This window comes from Monodon monoceros, unplaced genomic scaffold, assembly GCF_005190385.1.
Source record: "Monodon monoceros isolate NGI ecotype Baffin Bay Population unplaced genomic scaffold, NGI_Narwhal_1 Super_Scaffold_12, whole genome shotgun sequence".
In the NCBI taxonomy this organism is placed as follows: Eukaryota; Metazoa; Chordata; class Mammalia; order Artiodactyla; family Monodontidae; genus Monodon; species Monodon monoceros.
The window spans coordinates 148,396,352-148,417,725 of record NW_021703768.1 but is presented as its reverse complement, the minus strand read 5'-3'; the positions used below and the strand labels follow the sequence as shown (position 1 = coordinate 148,417,725).

General features: G+C 41.7%; 1 protein-coding gene and 1 pseudogene across 1 annotated transcript in view; one reads left to right on the top strand and one right to left on the bottom strand.

Moving 5' to 3' along the window:
• NSG2 (neuronal vesicle trafficking associated 2) overlaps nt 1-10,156 on the bottom strand; it is a 60,241-nt gene extending 50,085 nt beyond the window's left edge. The window contains exons 1-2 of the mRNA XM_029218178.1: nt 9,986-10,156; nt 8,946-9,096 (exon numbers count right to left, since the gene is read on the bottom strand). Coding sequence (XP_029074011.1) covers nt 8,946-9,074 — 129 coding nt within the window. The 5' untranslated portion in view covers nt 9,075-9,096; nt 9,986-10,156. The remainder of the gene's footprint in view (nt 1-8,945; nt 9,097-9,985) is intronic.
• A 2,289-nt stretch (nt 10,157-12,445) lies between these two features.
• On the top strand, nt 12,446-13,016 carry LOC114893203 (annotated as a pseudogene).
• The last annotated feature ends 8,358 nt before the right edge of the window (nt 13,017-21,374 follow it).

Sequence of the window (21,374 nt, the reverse complement as noted above, 5' to 3'; positions counted from 1 at the left end):
CACCTCTTGTGTGCCAGACACTGACCTACAGGCCCTACTGATGTTTTCCCTCAGTTAGTGCACACAACCCCCCTCTCCGATCCTCACATCTCTCCTTTAAGATCATTATTATTCTCATTTTTCAGATGAGGAAATTTAGCCTCAGAGACTTCAGTCACTTACCTGTGATCAAATGACTGGTAAGTGGTTGAGCTGGTATCCAAGCTCAAGAACATGTTGCTTTTTTCTATCATTTTTTTAAGGTACCCACTATGTGCCTGGCACTGTACCAAAAGCTTTACATCCTATATCTCAGTAAACCTTCTCAATCACTCTGAGGTAGGACTGATTATCCCCATTTTATAGGAACCTGAGTCTCAGGGAGCAGAAATGACTTCACAACCTCACATAACCACTAAGAGGCAGAGTCAAGGCTTGAACCTGAGCTTCTGGCTCAGATCAAGTGCCACTAGTAAGGTCATCATTCAAAACTCGTAACACTCAAACTTTGATCCTATGGCACCTGTTGCTCCATAAATGCTATTAACTGAATGAACAAATGAATGAATCCTTCATCTAAAGAGACAAGGTGAAGTCACCCCAATGGGGCCTGAGTACATAGTTGGGAACCTTCTCCCATTTACTGCCTCACTCCTCAACCCTCACTCTATCTCTTTGCGTTCGAGTCTTTCCCTGGACCCTTGAAGTTTGGTAGCGGGCCCAGAACACAAGGTAAAATGTCAGTGCTCAGAGTACATTAGTGGCAGTGTTGTCCAATCCCACCCATTCACCGACGGGGACATGGAAGCCCAGAAAGGGGGAGGGATTTGCTGCAGGTCACACAACAAGGCAGTGTCAGAAGTAGGACCCTAGTATGGACCTGCTGACTCCCAGTCCAGGGCTCTTTCTGTGGAATTGAGTCTCTTTTACTTGCTGGGCCTTTGATTTCTCAGGGCAGAATGGAAGGCTGGCCAGTATGGCCTCAAATGGATGGTCTAACCCAATAAGTCTATGACTCTCCAACTCTCAGGCAAGGCACAGAATTGGGCAAGGTGAGCGACTCTTCATTGGCTCCTACAGGGACGGCCAGCTCCTGCCCTGAGCAGAGGCTAGCTGCCCGGGGCCGGGAGTCACTACAGCAAGGCCGGCCCACAGCTCTGCCACCCAGGCCTGTCCCCTATAGGGCAAGGCCCAGCCCACCTTTCTGCTCAAGCCTTCTTACAGCCTGGGGCCAGCCCCGTGCACTTCAGGAAAAACAATCCTGATTCTGGGACTGAATCGATGATGATAACAGCAACGACCATAATAGCAACCTAGCATTAAGCAGTTACTCTCTGCTGGGCACTGCGATAAACACTCGATATGCATTTTCTCATTTTACCCTTTAAACAATTCTTAGAGGAGGATATTGCTGTCCTCGTTTTAACAACGAGAAAACAGAGAGACAGAGTGGTTAGTAAACTGGCCCAGGGTCACACAGCGAGTAGGTGGTGGAATTAGGATTCAAATCCGAACTGCATTGCTATAATGCATGGGCATCTATACAGACCTCCCTCTACATGCAGGGGCACTAGCTCGTTCCACAGTGGTCTCTCCGTGTGTGAACGTGAGCAAGTAAGTAAGTCACTTCAGCTCTCTGAGACTGTTTCACCATCTGTGAGATGGAGGTGATTTTTTTAAAAATAGAAAATCTGATATATGCTCATGGTAAAAAAAATGTATGAAAATTGTAGAATAAAAGTTTTCGAAGGGACCCCAACCACTCCATCCATACTCTAACCATCTAATGGTTTCTTGCGTGTCTTTTCAAGACTATTTTATGAATTATAAGAATGAAACATACACACATGTTTTCACAAATGGGATCACTCTATACCACACTCTTTAAAGTTGTTTTAACAGAGCAATGTGTCTGTTGCTTTTTCCACATTAGCACAAACACAAGCAAATCTGTCTCATCCTCATAACAATTGCTTACTATTCCACATCCATGCACCAGGGTTTGTCCAGCCACTCCAATCTCATGGAACATTCCAATTGTTCTCTCTCTCTCTCTCTCTCTCTCTCTCTCTCTCTATATATATATATATATATATATATATATATATGCCTTTGCATACTTGAAAAACATACCCATAGAATAAATTCCTGCCAGTAGCAAACATACCAACTAAATAGGATATACAGTTTAAATTTATAAACAATATCCAAATACCCTCTAAAAACCATTGCATCCCATTATATAACCAACCGGAGTGCAATGAGAAGATCTGCTTTCTCCCAGTGTTAGCAACACTTGGCACTATTACTTTTTTTTTTGGCCAAAATTTATGTTTCATTAAAATTATATTTTCAAATTATAAATAATTTTTAATCTGCTTATAGGTCATTTTTTGTCTATTTTCTGGAATCACCTAGTCAAAGCCTTTGCCCAATTTAGGGTGATTTATAATCTTGTGAGTCTCTGAAGAGCAGAACGAGGGGGCTCAATGAGACTGGAATCGGCAGAGACGTGCATTCTCTGCTCCCCAGGGAAAGGCTGACAGTTCTCTGATCCTGTGTATCAGGGAGAAAAAGAAACCCTCTAGTGAAGCCATGAGAATGACCAAGAAGGCATGGAGGACTCAGTGACAGGAGCAGCATCTCCTTTGCCCAACATCCTTCCAGATCCGTCCTGTCGGACCCCTGCTCCCCCGCTGTTGAAACCCCATCCTTCTCAGCATGTCTCACATTTACAGTCATCCTCCAAAAATGTCACCTTCGGGAGACATATTCCGAATATCCAGTGAAAGAAAGGAAACTCTATCAATGAGCACCATCTTTGTGCCATTAGACGATTTTCACTTTTTTTTTTTCCTCACAGTAACCCGGTTAGGTAGCTATTATGTTCATTTTACAGAAGAAAGAAAAAAAAAAAGCCCAGAGATGCCAAGCAACTTGCCTAAAGCCACACAGTACATAATTAGTTTAGCTGAGAGTTGAATCCAAGTCTCTAAGACAACCAAGCACATGCGCTCTACCACACAAAGTGAAGGGTGCTAAACATCAATAATTGATCTTTTAATGTCTGCGTTCCTTTCCTCCCACAAGCAGGTGAGCCAACGTCCTCTAGGATGTGTAAAGACTTAGTAGAAAGGAAAGGTACATTTGCTTAGAGCCTGGCAGCTGGCTTGATGAATACACAGTTCATCTGGGGCTTTGCCAAGGTGGGGTTGTGCCGGTCTGTGGCTTGCTTTCCACAGACCAGCCATTCCTTAGCTGGCATTTCCCAGCACTCTTGGGTGCAGATCTTGGCTGCACTGTTTTCTTTTGGTGTGTCCTAGGACAGCATTCCCCTTCTCTGAGCCTGTTTTGCATGGTTACAACCTCACAGAGGAGTTGTGGGGACATCTGGGTTATCATGGTCACTTAGGTAAACCAAAGGCACGTCCTGGAAATTGGTATCTACAGACTGATGTTCCAGCTTCTCAAGAGCTTGCTCCCATGACCTAGAGAGAGCCATCAGACTGCTTAGATTCAAGTGGAAAAATTAAGCCCAGCCTTACCCTAGGCAAGGGGCAGGGGGCCTCGTTCAGCCAGCATTTCCTGCTGCCCGCCGTACGCCAGGACCAAGGGTACAAAGATGAGACAGAGCCAGGACCCTCAGGCCTAGTAGGAAAAGCTCCTCAGTGCTGACCCAGCACCAAGTCTCCATCAATCCATCCACCTCCCCATTTCTGCTGCCACCATCCTAGAACCCACCACCACCATCCCCTTCATGAGCACAGCAGTAACCTTCTAGCTGATCTCCTGCCCCCCACTCTTTTCTTCCACCATATATGGCCAGGGCTGGGAGGTTGGTGGTACTGCAGGAAACCCAGTAGCCTCTGTTTTGGGGACATTTCTCTGGTGCTGCCTCATCTGGAAGATGGATTGGAGAAAAGAGGAAGAAGAGACCAGGAGACAAAGCATGAGTCCCTTGGCCCTAGGGTGGCCCACTGCAGCCAGAGGAATCTTCCTAAAATAGAAATCTGATCCTGTTACTCTCTTCTTTAAGCCTCTTCAGAAAAATGCACGGGGCCCCTCATGAGCTGGTGCCCACCCCACGTCATCTCCCAAGTCTCTCCCCCTCCCTCAGCTGACCCAGCCAACCCAACCTCCGGACTGTTCCTCCCATTCCCTCAGTGTCTGTCCACATGCTGGTCCCTCTGCCCCCTACTCCCCTTACCAACCCACCCTCCATCTCTCAGCCAGGGCTCCTTCCTCAGAAGGACCTCCCCTGACCATCCTGCCATCATAATTTAATCCCCTTAAGTCTTTTTTTTTTTTTTTTTTTTTTTTTGCGGTACGCGGGCCTCTCACTGCTGTGGCCTCTCTCGTTGCGGAGCACAGGCTCCGAACGCGCAGGCTCAGCGGCCATGGCTCACGGGCCCAGCCGCTCCGCGGCATGTGGGATCTTTCCGGACGGGGGACACAAACCCATGTCCCCTGAATCGGCAAGCGGACTCCCAACCACTGCGCCACCAGGGAAGCCCAATCCCCTTAAGTCTTAGCGTCTCTTAACCATACAGCACCTTATTCTTTCCTTAATAGCCCTTCCTGCAGTTTGCATCTCTGTATTCCTATTTGTGTGCCGGCTTGTTTGAAGTCCCTCTGCCCGCAACGGCCATGCCTGACTTTTCATGGCTGTATATGCATAGCTTAGCATAGGGCCTGGCACGTAGAAGTGCCCAATAGACATGCTGGATGAGAGAGTGAGTACCTTCCAGTGTAATAAGTATAAACTTAGCTATAATTATGGGTGGTCAGGGAAGGTATCCAGGAGAGCTGCCATCTGAACTGGGCTTAGAAAGATGAGCACTGGCTTATCAGACAGGCAAAGAGGCAAGGAGAGCATTCTGGGCAGAAAGAATGGCGTGGGCAAAGAGGAGGGAGCAAGAAATACCCTGGAGAGTGTAGAAAATTCCAGGGAGGGGTTTCTCAACCTCAGCACTGTTGACATTTTGAGCAGGGCAATTCTTTTTTTAGGGGGGTGGGGGGGTGGAATTTTGTGCATTGTGGGATATTCAGCAGTATTCCTGGCCCAAAACATCCCTCCTCCTATTGTCACAACTAAAAATGTCTGCCAAATGTCTCTCTGTGCGGAAAAGTCACCCCCGGTTGAAAACCACGGCTCTAGGTTAGTTCTGACATGCTGGTGTTCAAGGTACAAAGTGAGGAGTGATAGGAATGGAAGCCAGTGGGGCAGATAATGGAGGACCTGGAGTGCCAAGGTCAGGATTTGAGGACTGTACCCTGTGCGGGTGACTGGACAGGCTTTCCCTGGGAGAAGGACTGGTCACAACTCCAGAGGCACTACTGCAGGTGTGCTGTGGAGGATTGATTAACGTGATAGAAGAGGTGGGGAAACAACCACGAGGCCAGCCCATCTCATCTCCTAAGGCATGCACAGTCCCGCTAGCACTGGGTAGGGAAGGAGCCCTGGAGGCCATGACATTCTCTCTGCAGGATCGCCCCAGGCCCCACCTGCATGTCCAGGAGAGCTCAAGAAGAAGCCATCGCCGTAGATGAGGGAATGCGGAGTTTGAAGAAGCACTGCCTGGGGATGGGAGGCTTCTCATTATCGAAGGTAGCACGGTGCAGAGGGGAAAGCTGTGGTGTCAGGTGCACCGGGGTTCCAACCCCAGCTCTTCCACTCTCTCTGTGAAGCTTGGACAAGTCACTCCATTGATCTGAGCCTCAGTTTCCCCAGCAGTGAAATGGGTGCACTAACACTCACCTCACAGGGGTGCTGGGAAGATTAACTGAAATGACAGCTATGAATGCCCTGCATGGCCCATTCCTGGCCCAGAGCAAAGGTTTCAGACATGCTCATCCTCACTCTTTAGCCTCCAAAACCTTTTCCCCAGAAACTCGCATTCCATACTAAAGAGTATGTAGTGAACAAGATAATTGTCAGTATTACACACCAAGCACACTCCGTATTTTACATTTTCAAGAGGAAAACCCATGATGTAACATTGGGGTTAAATATACTTCTTTCTGATAACCTTTTTAGCTTCAAACCCTCACCATCTGGCTGGACATAGTGAGAGAGCTGACAACTGTGTCAGAACTCACCTTGCCTTCGCTACAGCCCCTTGAGGTTGAGTCCCCCCTCTACCCACAAGGAGGCTGAGGCTGAGGCAGTTAGAGAACCTCACTCAAGTCCTCAGCCAAGGTAGGCTCATAAAAGGTAGAGCACTGAACCCCCCAAGAGAGGGGCTTCCGAGTCTGTGCTGGTAAACACAACACTGCTCTCAGCATTTGGTTTCTTGAGTGGAATTTACTGTTAACACATCTGTTCTAATGTCAGGGGAAAAAACCTGGTTTACTCTTATAAATATTATAAAATCTAAATCCTAGCACAGAAAACTCACAGGAGTTGAGCTGAGGTTGGTGACGGAGCTCTTGCTAGAGTCCAAGTTTGGGGACTCCCAGACCAGCTGGCTCCCTATTCCTGCTGAGGTGGAAGGTTCTAGAAGAGCGCTGCCTGGGCTCTGGGTTCTCCAGATTTTGCCAGGAGGCTTACCAACTCTGCGCTTTGGGAAGTGACTTTACCAATCCATGCCTGAGTTTTATCGTCTTTAAAAACTGGATCAAAGTAGCAACTCCCTTATTAGGTCCTATTAACTATTGAAAGGATGAAAGAACATTGTGTGTGTGTGTGTGTGTGTGTGTGTGTGTGTGTACTTGTGATTTACAACATCAACTAGCATTTAAGAAGCACATGAAAATGATAATTTTTATTCTCTTATGGTTAGTTTTGTGCCAAGCACTTTATTTATAAGACCACATCTAACTTTGCCCCAACCACTGTGAAGTAGGTGTGATCCTCCCCACGTCATGGAGGAGAACACTGAGGTTCGCCTGGTACAAAGACTTTATCATGAACATCAGAGTGAGTCTGTGATGTGCCCCTGTGGCAATGTGTCCCTTTAGGGATTTGCATCTTACAGGATACTTTGGTTTGCTTTCCATGCATGCAAGTCCACAATGTATTATCTTCGGGCTTTGGGACATCTGGACCAGATGCTCAGTGGTTATCAGGTGTGTCTCCTCTCTCAAGGAAAGAAAGAAGCCTTTGGAGGTGGGAAATGGGGTGGGGAGTAAGGGGAGACAGAGGCCATGATATCTCTGGATGACCCGCAGATGTGTGTAGAGCTAAGAGGAGAAGTGAGCTCACCCCAATCACTTTTCCTTGCATACCTGTCAGGGACATAGAGATCTTCGAGACTGTAAAGGGTAAAGATTCTTCCTGAAACTTCACGAAACCTTGAGAGAATATTCCCTCTGCTTCTCCTCAATCTCCATTACATCTGGGATCAAATTCCAGCATTGCCACTTACTCCTTCTGTGAATTTGGATAACTACCCAAATTTCTCTGGTCCTTCACCTTTTGCCCACAAACGTGGATGTATAATCCCTGGGTAATGTGCATCTAGCACAGTGGCGCTCAACTTTGGCTACACACAGGAGTCACCTGGGAAGACTTAATTAATATTGACACCTGGGTCTCACCCCCAGAGATTCTGATACAATTGCTCTTGTACAGATATCAGGATTTTCAAAGGCTCCCCGGGTGACTCTAATATGCAAGTCAAAAACTGAGAACCTCTGCTGTACAGGTAGCCAATACCCAATTAATACTGTTCCTTCACATTTCTTTAGTGCTAACTGCCTGTTCAAATTTTATTTTCAAAAGGTCTTACCAGTTTCTCAGAATGGCTCAAGGATTCTTTATTTCTGCCACCCTTATGCACATTTTCATACTGACAACCTCTGCACTTTCAAAACAGATGACTCAACCCTTAGCCAATCAGCCAGGACGTCTATCTAGCTTTGGCTCCTCTTCTGTTCATTGGATAGAGCCAATTGGTTAAGACACACAATGCCCTCCTGGAGATGCCGATGAGAAAATCAAACAAATGGAATGATCCATTGTTCACTCTTCAGCAAGGGAACCTCATCATTTGCCTCCAAACCTCTCTCTTATGGTAGGTAAAAGCTCACATTGTAAAACCCCAAGTTCTCTCAGATGGATCTTAAACAATATCCTTTCTCCCACCTATGTCCGTGGGATAACTCCACCACTTTTGTATAATTGCTCACCTCCATTCCTCATGGACTACTCCCATGTCAGGAGATGTGCCATCAGCCAGCCACTCATTTCCAGCCACGCCTCCGCCAAAGACACTCTACTTCAGTCATGCTATTTCCCAAAAGCTCTCCATCCTTTGCATATGTGTGCCCTTTGCCTTAAATGCCTTTTCCTCCAATGGTCTACCCGGGAGGTTTTTACTCACCTTCAAAAGCCAAATTCAAATATTCTCCTCTGCAGCTTACCTAATCTGTCCTCCCAGTCCCCTCTCTGCCACAACAGAGTCTAGTTTTTTCCACTCCTGTGCTCTCACAATCTTTGTAATGCTCAGGCACTGCATTTACCATGATGCTTTATATTAATTTAAGCGTTATACTGAATAGGGATTTCGTAATGTGTCTTTTTATAACCAACTTGCAGCATAGGAATGGGGCCTTAGGAGGCGCAAACTAAACGCCTGCTGGACTGCATCCAAGTCTCTGTCCTCAAATCTGTAGCAGTCAATTTTTGAAACACCTTCCCAAAATAATCAAGACAATTTTCTCTTTCATCATCTAGAAGCTTATTAGTATTCATCTACTATGATGGAACTTTTAAGAGGAAAGATTATTTTCTTGCCCATGTATGTATATGTGAACAAAAAGATGAATAAACACTTACCATAAATCTGAAATAACGTAAGAGATGTCATGTCTCTGGAAGGAATAACTACATTTTACAAGAAAGGGAATGTATTTGGCTGATGAGGGAATGAAAGGGTTCGGGGGAGGTGGAATTTTTTGCTGCTTTATTTCCTGGGAAGGGGGGAGCATGGGGGTGCTGATGAGGAAAAGAGCACCTGCTTTACCTTTTCCGGAGCAGGTAGCTGTAAGTGATTAACCTCCAAGGGAGTGATGAGAGGGACGGTCTGGAAGCCATCCTCAACCGAAGGCGGCTTGGTTCCCTTCTCACTGGGGTTACTGTTCAGCTTCACCATCCTTACGCCTTTCTTCCCAGACCTAAGGCAAGCAGTGGGATTCTAGTTACAGTGGGAAGTGAGGCAGGAAAACAGAGGGCTGACGACAGAGAAAATAGCGCTGTCCTCAACAGTTCCACTCCAGCAGCTTCAGTGTACAGATCAGTCATCGATCTTCCACTAGATTTCCTGACATGATTCCCATCATCCAGTAAAACTTCTTTAATCATCCAGATATGCCACCTACCCACGGCACTTAAGAGCTTTCAAATTTGAGAAACTCAAGGAAAATCCTAGGCTCACGTACAAAATATACAATCTTAAAAAAATATCCAAGACACTAGAGTTAACATAATCATATAATCTCAGTGGAAAGCTTATTCTTAGTGCAAAAATAAATCCTATTATTCTGGGTCACCCTGCAGTATGATAAATTTCACCTTACCATCTTGGTTGCTATTTTATTATGTGGTTGTTTTTTTCCATTAATCTCCCTAAAATACAATAAATACACTCAATGCCCCTATATGTAGTGTACCCTTTGACTCAATATGTAGGTTGTACAGGAGATACAATTTCCTAAAACAAAAAAGGTTTGGCTTGAACCTGATCCTGTTATTCAGCCATGGAATGCCTCCATTTCCTCAATAGCAAAGGGCCATTTTTTTTTTTTTTGGTTCCATGGAAAGTTAGCAATCCCCATATTGCAAGATTGCCAACTAAATAAACAAATCACATTTATTTCTTTCCAGCTCCCTTGGAAGTGAAACGGTGATCCCACCCCAGCCCCAGAAGCCCAGCACAACTGAATTTTTCTTGTCAACCCTGCTGATGGAATGTTATTAGACAAAATAGGGTTGTTGTGGGAGTGAAAGGGAAAGGGTTGGAGGACATTGGGGAGTGGTTTATAGCAAAAACAAATGCCTACTTACTGCGCTGCACTCTTGAGGGGTCAGAGCAGATTCAAGCCAATTTGAAGAGGAGGAGGACGGCCAGGAGTCCTCCCTCCTCAGCCGGAGCTTGTGGTGCTGAAAGGACAGCGCCTTGCGTGCGTCTGGAGTGAGAGCTTCTGAGAGCGAGGCGCAAGCGAGCGGGCTCCTCGCAGCTGTCTGCCTGCTTGCTCGCTCGCTCGCTCGCGCCCCCTCCCACCGGGAAACGGGCTCCCACACCATCTGTCATCTGGCACCACCTGCTGTTTCTCATGCATGGCCACAACCACAGGATGGAACAAAATGGTTTCAAAAAAGTGGGAGGGATTCTGGCCATAAAAAATAAAAAATTAATACGCACCATATTATAAGCAATCCTTGAGCCTTTAGAAAAACTGGAGGAGGCACATTCATTAGGAGAACGGACCACTCCTAAGATCTTCCAGAACAATATCATGAAACAGAATTGTTCAGGACCTGCATCGTGCTCTGACCTGTGTAAGGAGAGAAGGAGAACTAATATTCATTATCTCCCATGCAGTGGGGACTTTTCCAGGCTCTTTCAGACTATTTCCCTCATTTGCAAATTGCGATTTCTAAGAGTACCTACATGATGGGGTTAGTGTGAGGTGTGAATGTGATAACTTGGGGAAAGCATTTAGCTCAGAGCAGGGTGTTTGGCAAGCAATGCATAAACATAAGCTCCTATTCTCACAATGCTACTGTCATCATGCAGGTCAGCTAAGGTCACAGAACTGGTATAGCACCAGGAACTGGGATTTGAGCCCCGATCCATTGCTGTGAAAGTCTGTATGCAGTCCATGACATTACGGGGCTTCCAGGTTGGTGTGTGGAATCAGAGAGGGCAAAGTCCTAGTGTCAGCTCTACGAAATTCTGGCTGTGGGGATCTTAGACATTTTGCATTCACTCTCCAAGCCTCCATTTCTTTATCTCTGATAATAACACCTCCCTTGTAGACTGGTTGTGAATATGAGAAGAGATTGCACTCAAGGAAACCCCTTTTAGTTCAGGGACAGGGATCTGAATGGCTGAATTGTTTCATCTCTGGGGGTTGCTCTTACATGCTCTTCAAATCCTCCGAGGTCAAGGCTGTTTCCACTGGTTTCTCCCAGCTGTGTCCAAATCACATTGGGCCATTCATTCCCAGCTGCAGTGCTGTTTATGAGGCACTTCATGAGGTCTTGGCATTAGTAATAGCATCCCCCTTCACTTTCAAAAGTATCCTGGCTTGCACGATAAAGTATTTGGTCACCTTAGTTGGTGTTCACATACTGAGCATATAGTCTCCTAGCTAAAAGGCCAGGAGAAAACATATACATTACCTGTACTGCTTAGGAGTGAAATGTGTGTGTGTGTGTGTAAAAAGAGAGAGATGTTTCTGAGACAATAGAGGCTCTACTACATCAGAGCTGCGTAGGGCACTTCTGTTAATAGAGGTATGCATATATATGAGAAGGAGGTGTTCCAACAAATGTTAGTCCCCCACTCCCTGCTTTTCCAAAGACCTGGAGGATTTTCAGGTGTAGGCATTGACTAAGGACAACAAAATGTAGACAGCTACATGGAAACAATTGTGAACACTTGTATTTGTTTCTATTATTGCTGCCTCCAAAGGAAAAGGGAAGTCCCTTCAACACCACTTGTGATTGATTCACAAGCAGAAACTGTGCCTTTAATAACTCTAAGCCACAGGTCCTGAGAGTTTAGTAAGGTCCAGGATAAGGGCCTGTCTCATGGAAATAGAAAATCCAGGCTTCCTTATATGTGAGGACAGGAGAGAGGGTGCAGAAAGAAACAGGGGGCCAGAGTGATGTGGAGAAGCCCCTTGTTGAAGAGTTATATTGAGAAGTGCTAAATATAGTAGACTATTATTCTCCTGTAGAGCTCTGGAAAAGATGTTTGACAACTGAAAACAAAAATTATGATATTTTCTGATGAGGTTCTCCAAGTATGTAGACGTAGATGTAATATATTAGACAACTGCAACATAATAAGTGAAGGATAAAGGGACCAATCTGGTGGTAATATATATTCCACTTGAAGTGGTAAAGTACTGATTCCAACTAAACTGTGAAAACTTAATTATGCTATTGTAATCGCTAGTATAACCAAAAATATACTGAGATAAAGTCCAAAATGTGATATATAAATTTAAATGGAATACTAAAAAAAAGCTCAAATAGCCCAAAAGAAGGCAGAAAATGGAAAACAGAGAAACAACAACAAAAAAAAGAGAGAACAAGCAGAAAACAAATAATGAAATAGTAGACTTAAATTCAAACATATCAATAATTACATTAAGTGTAAGTGGTCTAAAAAAACCAAATAAAAAGAAGAGTTTGTCAAAATGAAGGAAAAGCATGAACCAAATATATATTGTCAACAAGAAACTCACTTCAAATAAAATGATATAGGCAGGATAAAAGTACTGGCTCAGACTTTCAGCTCAAAGGAAGACAAGGTGTAACTCTCTTCTGTCCTCCCACCTCTGGGTTCATCTGACACTAGCTGCCTCTGTCATGCCACCCAAGTGTGACCTCAATGAGATCAAAGTCATGAACCTCAGGTACATCTGTGAGGAAGTCAGTGCCACGTCTTCCCTGGCCCCCAAAATCATCCTGCTGGATCTGTCTCCAAAAAATGTTAGTGATGACATCACCAAGACAACTGGTTACTGGAAGGGTCTAAGGATTATAGAGAAACCATTCAGAACAAAGAGGCCCAGATTGAGGTAGTACATTCTGCCTCTGCTCTGACCACCAAAGTCCTCAAGGAACCACCCAGAGACAGAAAGAAGCAGACAAACAGTAAGCACAGTGGAAATATCACTTTTGATGAGATTGTCAACATTGCTTGACAGATGCAGCACTGATCTTTAGCTAGAGAACTCTCTAGAAACATTAAAGAGGTTCTGGGGACTGACTGGTCAATGAGCTGTGATTTGATGGCCTTCATCCTCATGGCATCATAGATGACATCAACAATGGTACAGTAGAATGCACAGCCAGTTAAAAACTACAAAGGAAAATATTTCTCTAAAGGATTATTTGACAACAACAACAAAAAAAGGTAATGAGATGGAAGAAGACGCATCATGATAATGCTAAGCAAAAGAAAGCTGGAGTAACTATGTTATTATCAGACAAAGTAGACTTCAGAGCAAAGAAAATTACCAGAGATAAAGAGGGACGTTACATGGGCTGAAAGGGTCAAGTGACTAAGAAGACATAGCAATCCTAAATGTGCATGAACTTAATAACAAAGCTTCAAAATACATGAAGCAAAAACTGACAGAACTGAAAGGAGAAATGGACAGGTTCACAATTGTAGTTGAAGACTCAAACACTCCTATCTCCTTAATTGAAAAAACAAATTAAAAATCAGCAAGGCTATAGAACAGAGTTTCTCAACTTCAGAACTATTAACATTTTGGACTGAATAATTATTTCTTGTGGGGGACATGGGCTGTTCTGTGGACTGTAAGATGTTTAGCAGCATTCCTGGTCTCTACTACTACGTGTCAGCTGCATCTTCCCCCAAGTTGTGACAATCAAAAATATCTCCAGACATTGACAAATGTCCCCTGAGAAAGAAGGGCAAAACCACTACCGGTTGAAAACCACTGTTATAGAAGAACTGAACAACATCATCAACCAACTGGATCTAATTGACATGTATAGAAAACTCCACCCAACTACAGAATAATATATATTATTTTTAATTGAACTTGGAACACTTACTAGGATAGACTATATCCTGAGTTACCAAGATATACTAAAACCTGAGTTATAAAACAAGCCTGAACACAGTTTTTCAAATTGAAAATTATATAAAGAATGTCCTCTGACCATAATAGAATTAGACCTGAAATCAGTGACAGAATGATAATGGGCAAGTCTCCAAACACTTGGAAATTAAACAGCAAACTTTGAAATAATCCATGTGTCAAAGAGAAAGTCTCAAGGGAAATTTAAAAATGTTTTGCACTGAACAGAAATGAAAATATGAGATATAAAAATTTGGGGGGGCTTCCCTGGTGGTGCAGTGGTTGAGAGCCCGCCTGCCGATGCAGGGGACACGGGTTCGTGTCCCGGTCTGGGAAGATCCCACATGCCGCGGAGCGGCTGGGCCCGTGAGCCATGGCCGCTGAGCCTGCGCGTCCGGAGCCTGTGCTCCGCAACAGGAGAGGCCACAGCAGCGAGAGGCCCGCGTACCGCAAAAAAAAAAAAAAAATTGGGGGAGTGCAGCTAAAATGGTGCTTAGAGGAGACTTTACAGCATTAAGTGTGTATAACGTAAGATAATAAAGGTCTCAGATCAATAATCTAAGCCATCACCCAGAAAAAAAGAAGAGCAAAATAAACCCAAAACAAGCAGAAGGAAAGAAATAATAAAGAGCAAAAATCAATAAAATTGAAAGCAGAAAAAACAATACAGCAAATCAATGAAACCAAAAGCTGGTTCTTTGACAAATTAATAAATCAGATAAACTTCTTGAAAAACTGACAAAGAAAAAAGAGAGAAAATACAAATTACCAATATCATGAATGCAAGAGGGAATAACACTACAAAGCATACAGACATTAAAAGGATAATAAAGGAATAATACAAACAACTCTATGTACATAAGTTTGATGAACTAATTTAAATGGACCAATTCCTCAAACACCATAAATTACCAAAACTCACCTGAGATGAAAGTATAACATGAATAGTCCTAACTATTAAGGAAATTGAATTTGTAGTTAAAAATCTTCCAGAAAAAACAAATCTCCAGAAAAAAACAGACAAAGACAGTACAAGACAAGAAAACTACAATTCAATATACCTCATGAACATAGGTGCAAAAATCGTCAACAAAATATTAGAAAATCAAATAGATCATTAGACAAAAAAAATGAAACACCATGAGCAAGTGGGCTTTACCATGGGGATGCAATTCAATAGAAAATGATTTTAATAAAATTTAACATTCATTCGTAATAAAAACTCTCAGAAAATTGTGAATAGAGGGGAAGTGCCCCAACCTGTTAAAGGGCATAAGAAAGAAAGAGATAAAGGCAGGAAGGCAGGCAGGAAGAAAGGAAGAAAGAAGGGAGGGAGAAGGGAGGGAAGAAGGGAGGAAGAAAGGAAGAAGAAGAAAGAGAAGGAGGGAGGGAGGAAGGGAAGAAGGAAGGAAGGAAGGAAAGAAGGAAGGGAGGAAGGAAGGAAAGAAAGAAGGAAGGAAGAAGAGGGAGGGAGGAAGGGAGAGAGAAAGAAAGAAGGAAAGAAGGAAGGGAGGGAGCGAGGGAGGGAGGGAGAAAAGAAGAGAGAGAAAGAAAGAAAGAAAGAAGAAAGAAAGAGAAAGAAAGAAAGAAAGGGAGAAAGGAAAGAAAGAAAGAAAGAGAGAGAGAGAGGAAGGAACAAAGGAAGGAAAGAAAGAAAAGAAAAGCTAATGTCATAATTAATGGTGAAAGACTGAATGTCTTTCTCCCAAGATCTAGAACAAGCAGGCAAGGATGTCCATTCTCACTACTCCTAGTCAACAGCATACCTGGAAGTACTAGACATTGCAATAATGCAAGAAAAATAAATAAGAGGTAAACAGATTGGACAGGAAGAAATAAAATTATCCTTACTTGCAGACAATATGATTATTTACATAGAAAATTCCAAGAAATCTATTTTTTAATTCCTGGGACTAAATGTAAATCTAAATCTCTAGTGTAGCAAAGTTGCAGACACATGGATGTATGCAACTTAATATTTCTGTATTTTAGCAGTGAACAATTAGAAACCAAAAGGTTTTTAAGATATCATTTAAAATATTGTCCCCAAATGAAACACTTAGGTATAAATCTAGCAAAATATGTACCAAATCTGAATGGGGAAAACTATGAAATACTTATGAAAGACCTCAAATACGTAAATAACTGAAGACATACCACATTCATGAATTGGAGCAGTCAACATAATAAAGATGTCAACTCTAAAAATTTATTTATGGATTAATTTTATATTATAATCTTCAGTAGCAATTTTTGTAAGTAAATCTAGATCATTCTAAAATATATATGATAAAAAAAACAAACAACCCAATCCAAAAATGGGCAGAAGACCTAAATAGACATTTCTCCAAAGAAGATATACAGATTGCCAACAAGCACATGAAAAGATGCTCAACATCACTAATCATTAGAGAAATGCAAATCAAAACTACAATGAGGTATCACCTCACACCAGTCAGAATGGCCATCATCAAAAAATCTACAAACAACAAATGCTGGAGAGGGTGTGGAGAAAAGGGAATACTCTTGCACTGTTGGTGGGAATGTAAATTGATACAGCCACTATGGAGAACAGTATGGAGGTTCCTTAAAAAACTAAAAATAGAACTACCATATGACCCAGCAATCCCACTACTGGGCATATACCCTGAGAAAACCATGATTCAAAAAGAGTCATGTACCACCATGTTCATTACTGCTCTATTTACAATAGCTAGGACATGGAAGCAACCTAAGTGTCCATCGACAGATGAATGGACAAAGAAGATGTGGCACATATATACAATGGAACACTACTCAGCCATAAAAAGAAACAAAATTGACTTATTTACAGTGAGGTGGATGGACCTAGAGTCTGTCATACAGAGTGAAGTAAGTCAGAAAGAGAAAATCAAATACTGTGTGCTAACACATATATATGGAATCTAAAAAAGATTCTGAAGAACTTAGGGCAGGGCAGGAATAAAGACACAGACGTAGAGAATGGACTTGAGGACACGGGGAGGGGGAAGGGTAAGCTGGGACGAAGTGAGAGAGTGGCATGGACATATATACACTACCAAATGTAAAGTAGATAACTAGTGGGAAGCAGCCGCATAGCACAGGGAGATCAGCTTGGTGCTCTGTGACCACCTAGAGGGGTGGGGTATGGAGGGTGGGAGGGAGACGCAAGAGGGAGGAGATATGGGGATATATGTATATGTATACTGATTCACTTTGTTATAAAGCAGAAGCTAATACATCATTGTAAAGCAATTATACTTCAATAAAGTTGTTTTTAAAAAAGTAAAATAAAATTTAAAATAAATTTTAAAAAATAATAAGAAAAATATAAAACATAAAATGTATATGAAAAGGCAAAGGAACTAGAATAACCAAAACCATTTTTTAAAGAATAATAAAATTGGATGAATCACCCTGCCCATTTTTAAGACTTACTATACACAGCTACAGTTATTTATACTGCATTGTATTAGTAATGGGACTGACATATAGATTAAAGGAAGAGAATAGAGACAACAGAAATAGACCCATATAAATAATAGTCAATTGTTTTTTGACAAAGTGCAAATGCACTTCAATGGATAAAAGATAATCTTTTTTAAAAATGGTGTTTGAACAATGAAACTTGACTTAAACCATATGCCTTATACAAATATAGATCATAAATCTAAGTGCAAAATATGGAAATATGAAACGTTGTGAAGAAAACATAAGAGAAAATTCTTTGTGTCCTGGGGTTAGGCAAACAGTTCATACACTTGACACCAAAATCACCAAAATCAATGTATAAAAGATTAGTAAATTAGTATTCATCACGTTTTAAAATTTTTGTTCTGCCAAAGACACTTTAAAAAGACAAACTACAGACTGAAGAAAATATTTGCAAATTATATATACCTGACAAAATACTTGTATCCAGAACATATAAAGAGCTCTCAAAACTCAACAGCAGGGATTTCCCTGGTGGTGCAGTGGTTGGGAGTCTGCCTGCTAATGCAGGGGACACGTGTTCGAGCCCTGGTCTGGGAGGATCCCACATGCCACGCAGCAGTTGGGCCCTTGAGCTACAACTACTGAGCCTGCGCGTCTGGAGCCTGTGCTCCGCAACAGGAGAGGCCGCGACAGTGAGAGGCCCGCGTACCGCGATGAAGAGTGGCCCCCACTTGCCACAACTAGAGAAAGCCCTCGCACAGAAATGAAGATGCAACATAACAAAAATAAATAAATAAATAAATAAATAAACTCCTACCCCCAATATCTTCTTTAAAAAAAAAAAAAAAAAAACGACAGTAAGAAAGAAAAAAATGAAAATGAACAAAAGACTGAAACAAATGTTTCATCAAAGAGAATGAATAGGTGGCAAATAAACACATTAAAAGATGTTCAAATATCATGAGCCACTAGAGTCCTAGAAGAGGACATACTTAAGTCAATCAACCTTTGTGTGAATGAATGAATCTTTATGACCCCTTCCAAGGCTTCATAGAGAAAGAAATCAAGCATGATTAAATGGAAGAAAGAAGCTTAAAATGCTTTAAAGGTAAACTTCACCTACTTCCCAGAGGCAATAATGTGAAGTGGAAAAAGCATGGATGATGAGGTCAGACATGGGGCTTTGAACCCACCTCCAACATGGTTCCAGATCTTGAAGATGTCACCGTCCACTAAGAGACTCAACTAGCAGGCAGATACATAGTCCTTCCTGTGTGCCAGGTACTGTGATAAAGATTTTGTATGCATTTTCTCTTACACTTCACAGCAAACTTCTGAAATAATGATAACAATATTTAACATTTTTTGAGTACTTACTATGTGCCAAGCAATAGTCTAAGCACTTACCATGTATAATACCATTAAATTCTCACAATTACCTTATAGTGTAGATACTGTTATTAGCCCCATTTTACAAGAGAAAAAAAATCAAACTCATAGAAGTGACTGCCCAATGTCAAGCAGCTAGTAAGTCACAAAACTGGAAGTCTCTCTGAATCCAGACACTAACAGGACCACTATAACAAAGGGAAGCACAGACTACAGTAGGATTACTGAGATTCCACTATCCAGTACTAGCCTAGGAACAGGAAAGATTTCCCAGAGGAAGTCTTAGCTGAGATCCGAGGACAAATAAGAGACAGGAAGGCAAGGAGGGTAGAGACATGTACTGAGGCTTGGACAATTCCCAGGAATGCAGAGTAGTTTGGTCTGGCTGGAGTTCAGAGTTCAGAGCATGGAGTTTAAGCTGCAGAAGAAACAGAAGAAGTGAGCAGAGGTCAGTTGAGGAAAAACTTTCCTGTGTGTTGTCATTAATCAGGACTCTTGTGATTTCAGATAACAAGTTTGTGGAGTCACCTTATATTGAATCAGAAATGTATTGGCTCAAATAGTCCAACTGTAGGGACCACAGAGATGGATCAATTGATTAATTTGTCTATCATTTTTTCTGTTTCTCTCTGTGTTGACTTTATTTTCTCAGATCATTTTCCTCCATAAAACAAAAGTTAAGGTTAACAACAGCCTTCAGGATTACTTCTTAATGGACAGTGAGATTCCCTTTCTCCGAAGAGTACTGTTTAATGCCCAAACATTTGGGGATTTTTCTAGATATCTCTTTTGTTATTAATGAATACCTTATTGTGCTGTGATCAAAGAAAATGTTATTTAGGATTTTATTCCCTTGAAATTTATTAAAACAGACTTTATGGCTCAGCCTATGGCCAATTTTGTCAAATGTTTCATGTGCACTTGAAAAGAATGAGTATCCTTGAATTGTTGGGTGCAGAATTCTGTATAAGTCAACATGGTTAGGGTTGTTTATCATATTGTTCAAATCTGCACGTTGATTTTTTTCATCTGTTTGTTCTATCAATAACTGCAATAAGTGTACTAAAGTTTCCTACTGTAATTGTGGACTTACCTACTTCTTTTATTTCTGTTAGTATTTAATCCCTATTTCTGTTAGTTATTTAATCCCTTTTTAAATTTTTATTTATTTATTTAATTTTTGGCTGTGTTGGGTCTTAGTTGCAGCACATGGACTCTTCATTGTGGCAAGGGCTTCTCTCTAGTTGTGGCTCGCGTGCTCAGTAGTTGCAGTGCACGGGCTTAGTTGCCCCGTGACATGTGGGATCTTAGTTCCCCCACCAGGGATTGAACCCACATCTCCTGCATTGGAAGGAGGATTCTTAACCACTGGACCACCAGGGAAGTCCCTATTTCTGTTACTTTTGCTTTACATATTTGAGCATACAAAATTAAGTAGATACAAACTTAGAATTGTTTCTGTTGGATTAACCCTTTTCTGTCATTATGAAATATCCTCTATCTCTACAGCTGCATCTTGTTTTAAAGTCTTCTTTATCTGGTGTTAGCATAGATGTACCAGCTTTCTTTTGTTAATGTTTGTACAGGAAATACTTTTTCATCCTTTGATGAAATCTTCAATCTCTCTGTGTTCTTATATTTGAGGTATGCCCCATGCAAGCAGCATATACCTGGGTTTAAATTTTATCCAATCTGAAAATCTTTGTCTTTTTACAGACTTGCTAACACTGAATCTAATTATTGATATATCTGAGTTTAATCTACCATCTTACTATTTGTTTTCTATGTGTCCTATATATTCTTTATTCCTTTCTCCTTTTTTACCTTTTTTTGGGTTATTAAAATATTTTGTTAGTTTTACCTATATTTGTTTTAATTATTTCTTTTTTTATTACTTTGCTCATTAACTTGCAGATTGCAATGTGCAACTTTGATTTATTATAGTCTAATATAAATTAATATTTTTACTTTTCAAGGACCTTAGAACAATTTAACCACACTCTACTACTTTTGTGATCCTGCTGTCATAAATTTTACATTATATGTATATTGAAAACCCACCAGAGATTATTTTTTATTTTCTTCTTTTTTGAATTTTATTTTATTTTATTTTTTTATACAGCAGGTTCTTATTAGTTATCTATTTTATACATATTCGTGTATATATGTTGATCCCAATCTCCCAATTCATCCCACCACCACCACCACACCCCCACTTTCCCCCCTTGGTGTCCATACATTTGTTATCTACATCTGTGTCTCTATCTCTGCCTTGTAAACCGGTTCATCTGTACCATTTTTCTAGATTTCAAATACATGTGTTAATATATGATATTTGTTTTTCTCTTTCTGACTTACTTCACTCTGTGACAGAGTGAAGGTCCATCCATGACTCCGTGACAGTCTCAAGGTCCATCCATGACTCTACAAATGACCCAATTTCAGTCCTTTTTATGGCTGACTAATATTCCATTGTATACATGTACAACATCTTCTTTATCCATTCATCTGTCAATGGGCATTTAGGTTGCTTCCATGACCTGGCTATTGTAAATAGTGCTACAATGAACATGGGGGTTCATGTGTCTTTTTGAATTATGGTTTTCTCTGGGTATGTGTCCAGTAGTGGGATTGCTGGGTCATATGGTAGATCTATTTTTAGTTTTTTAAGGAACCTCCATACTGTTCTCCATAGTGGCTGTATCAATTTACATTCCCACCAACAGTGCAAGAGGGTTCCCTTTTCTCCACACCCTCTCCAGCATTTGTTGTTTGTAGAT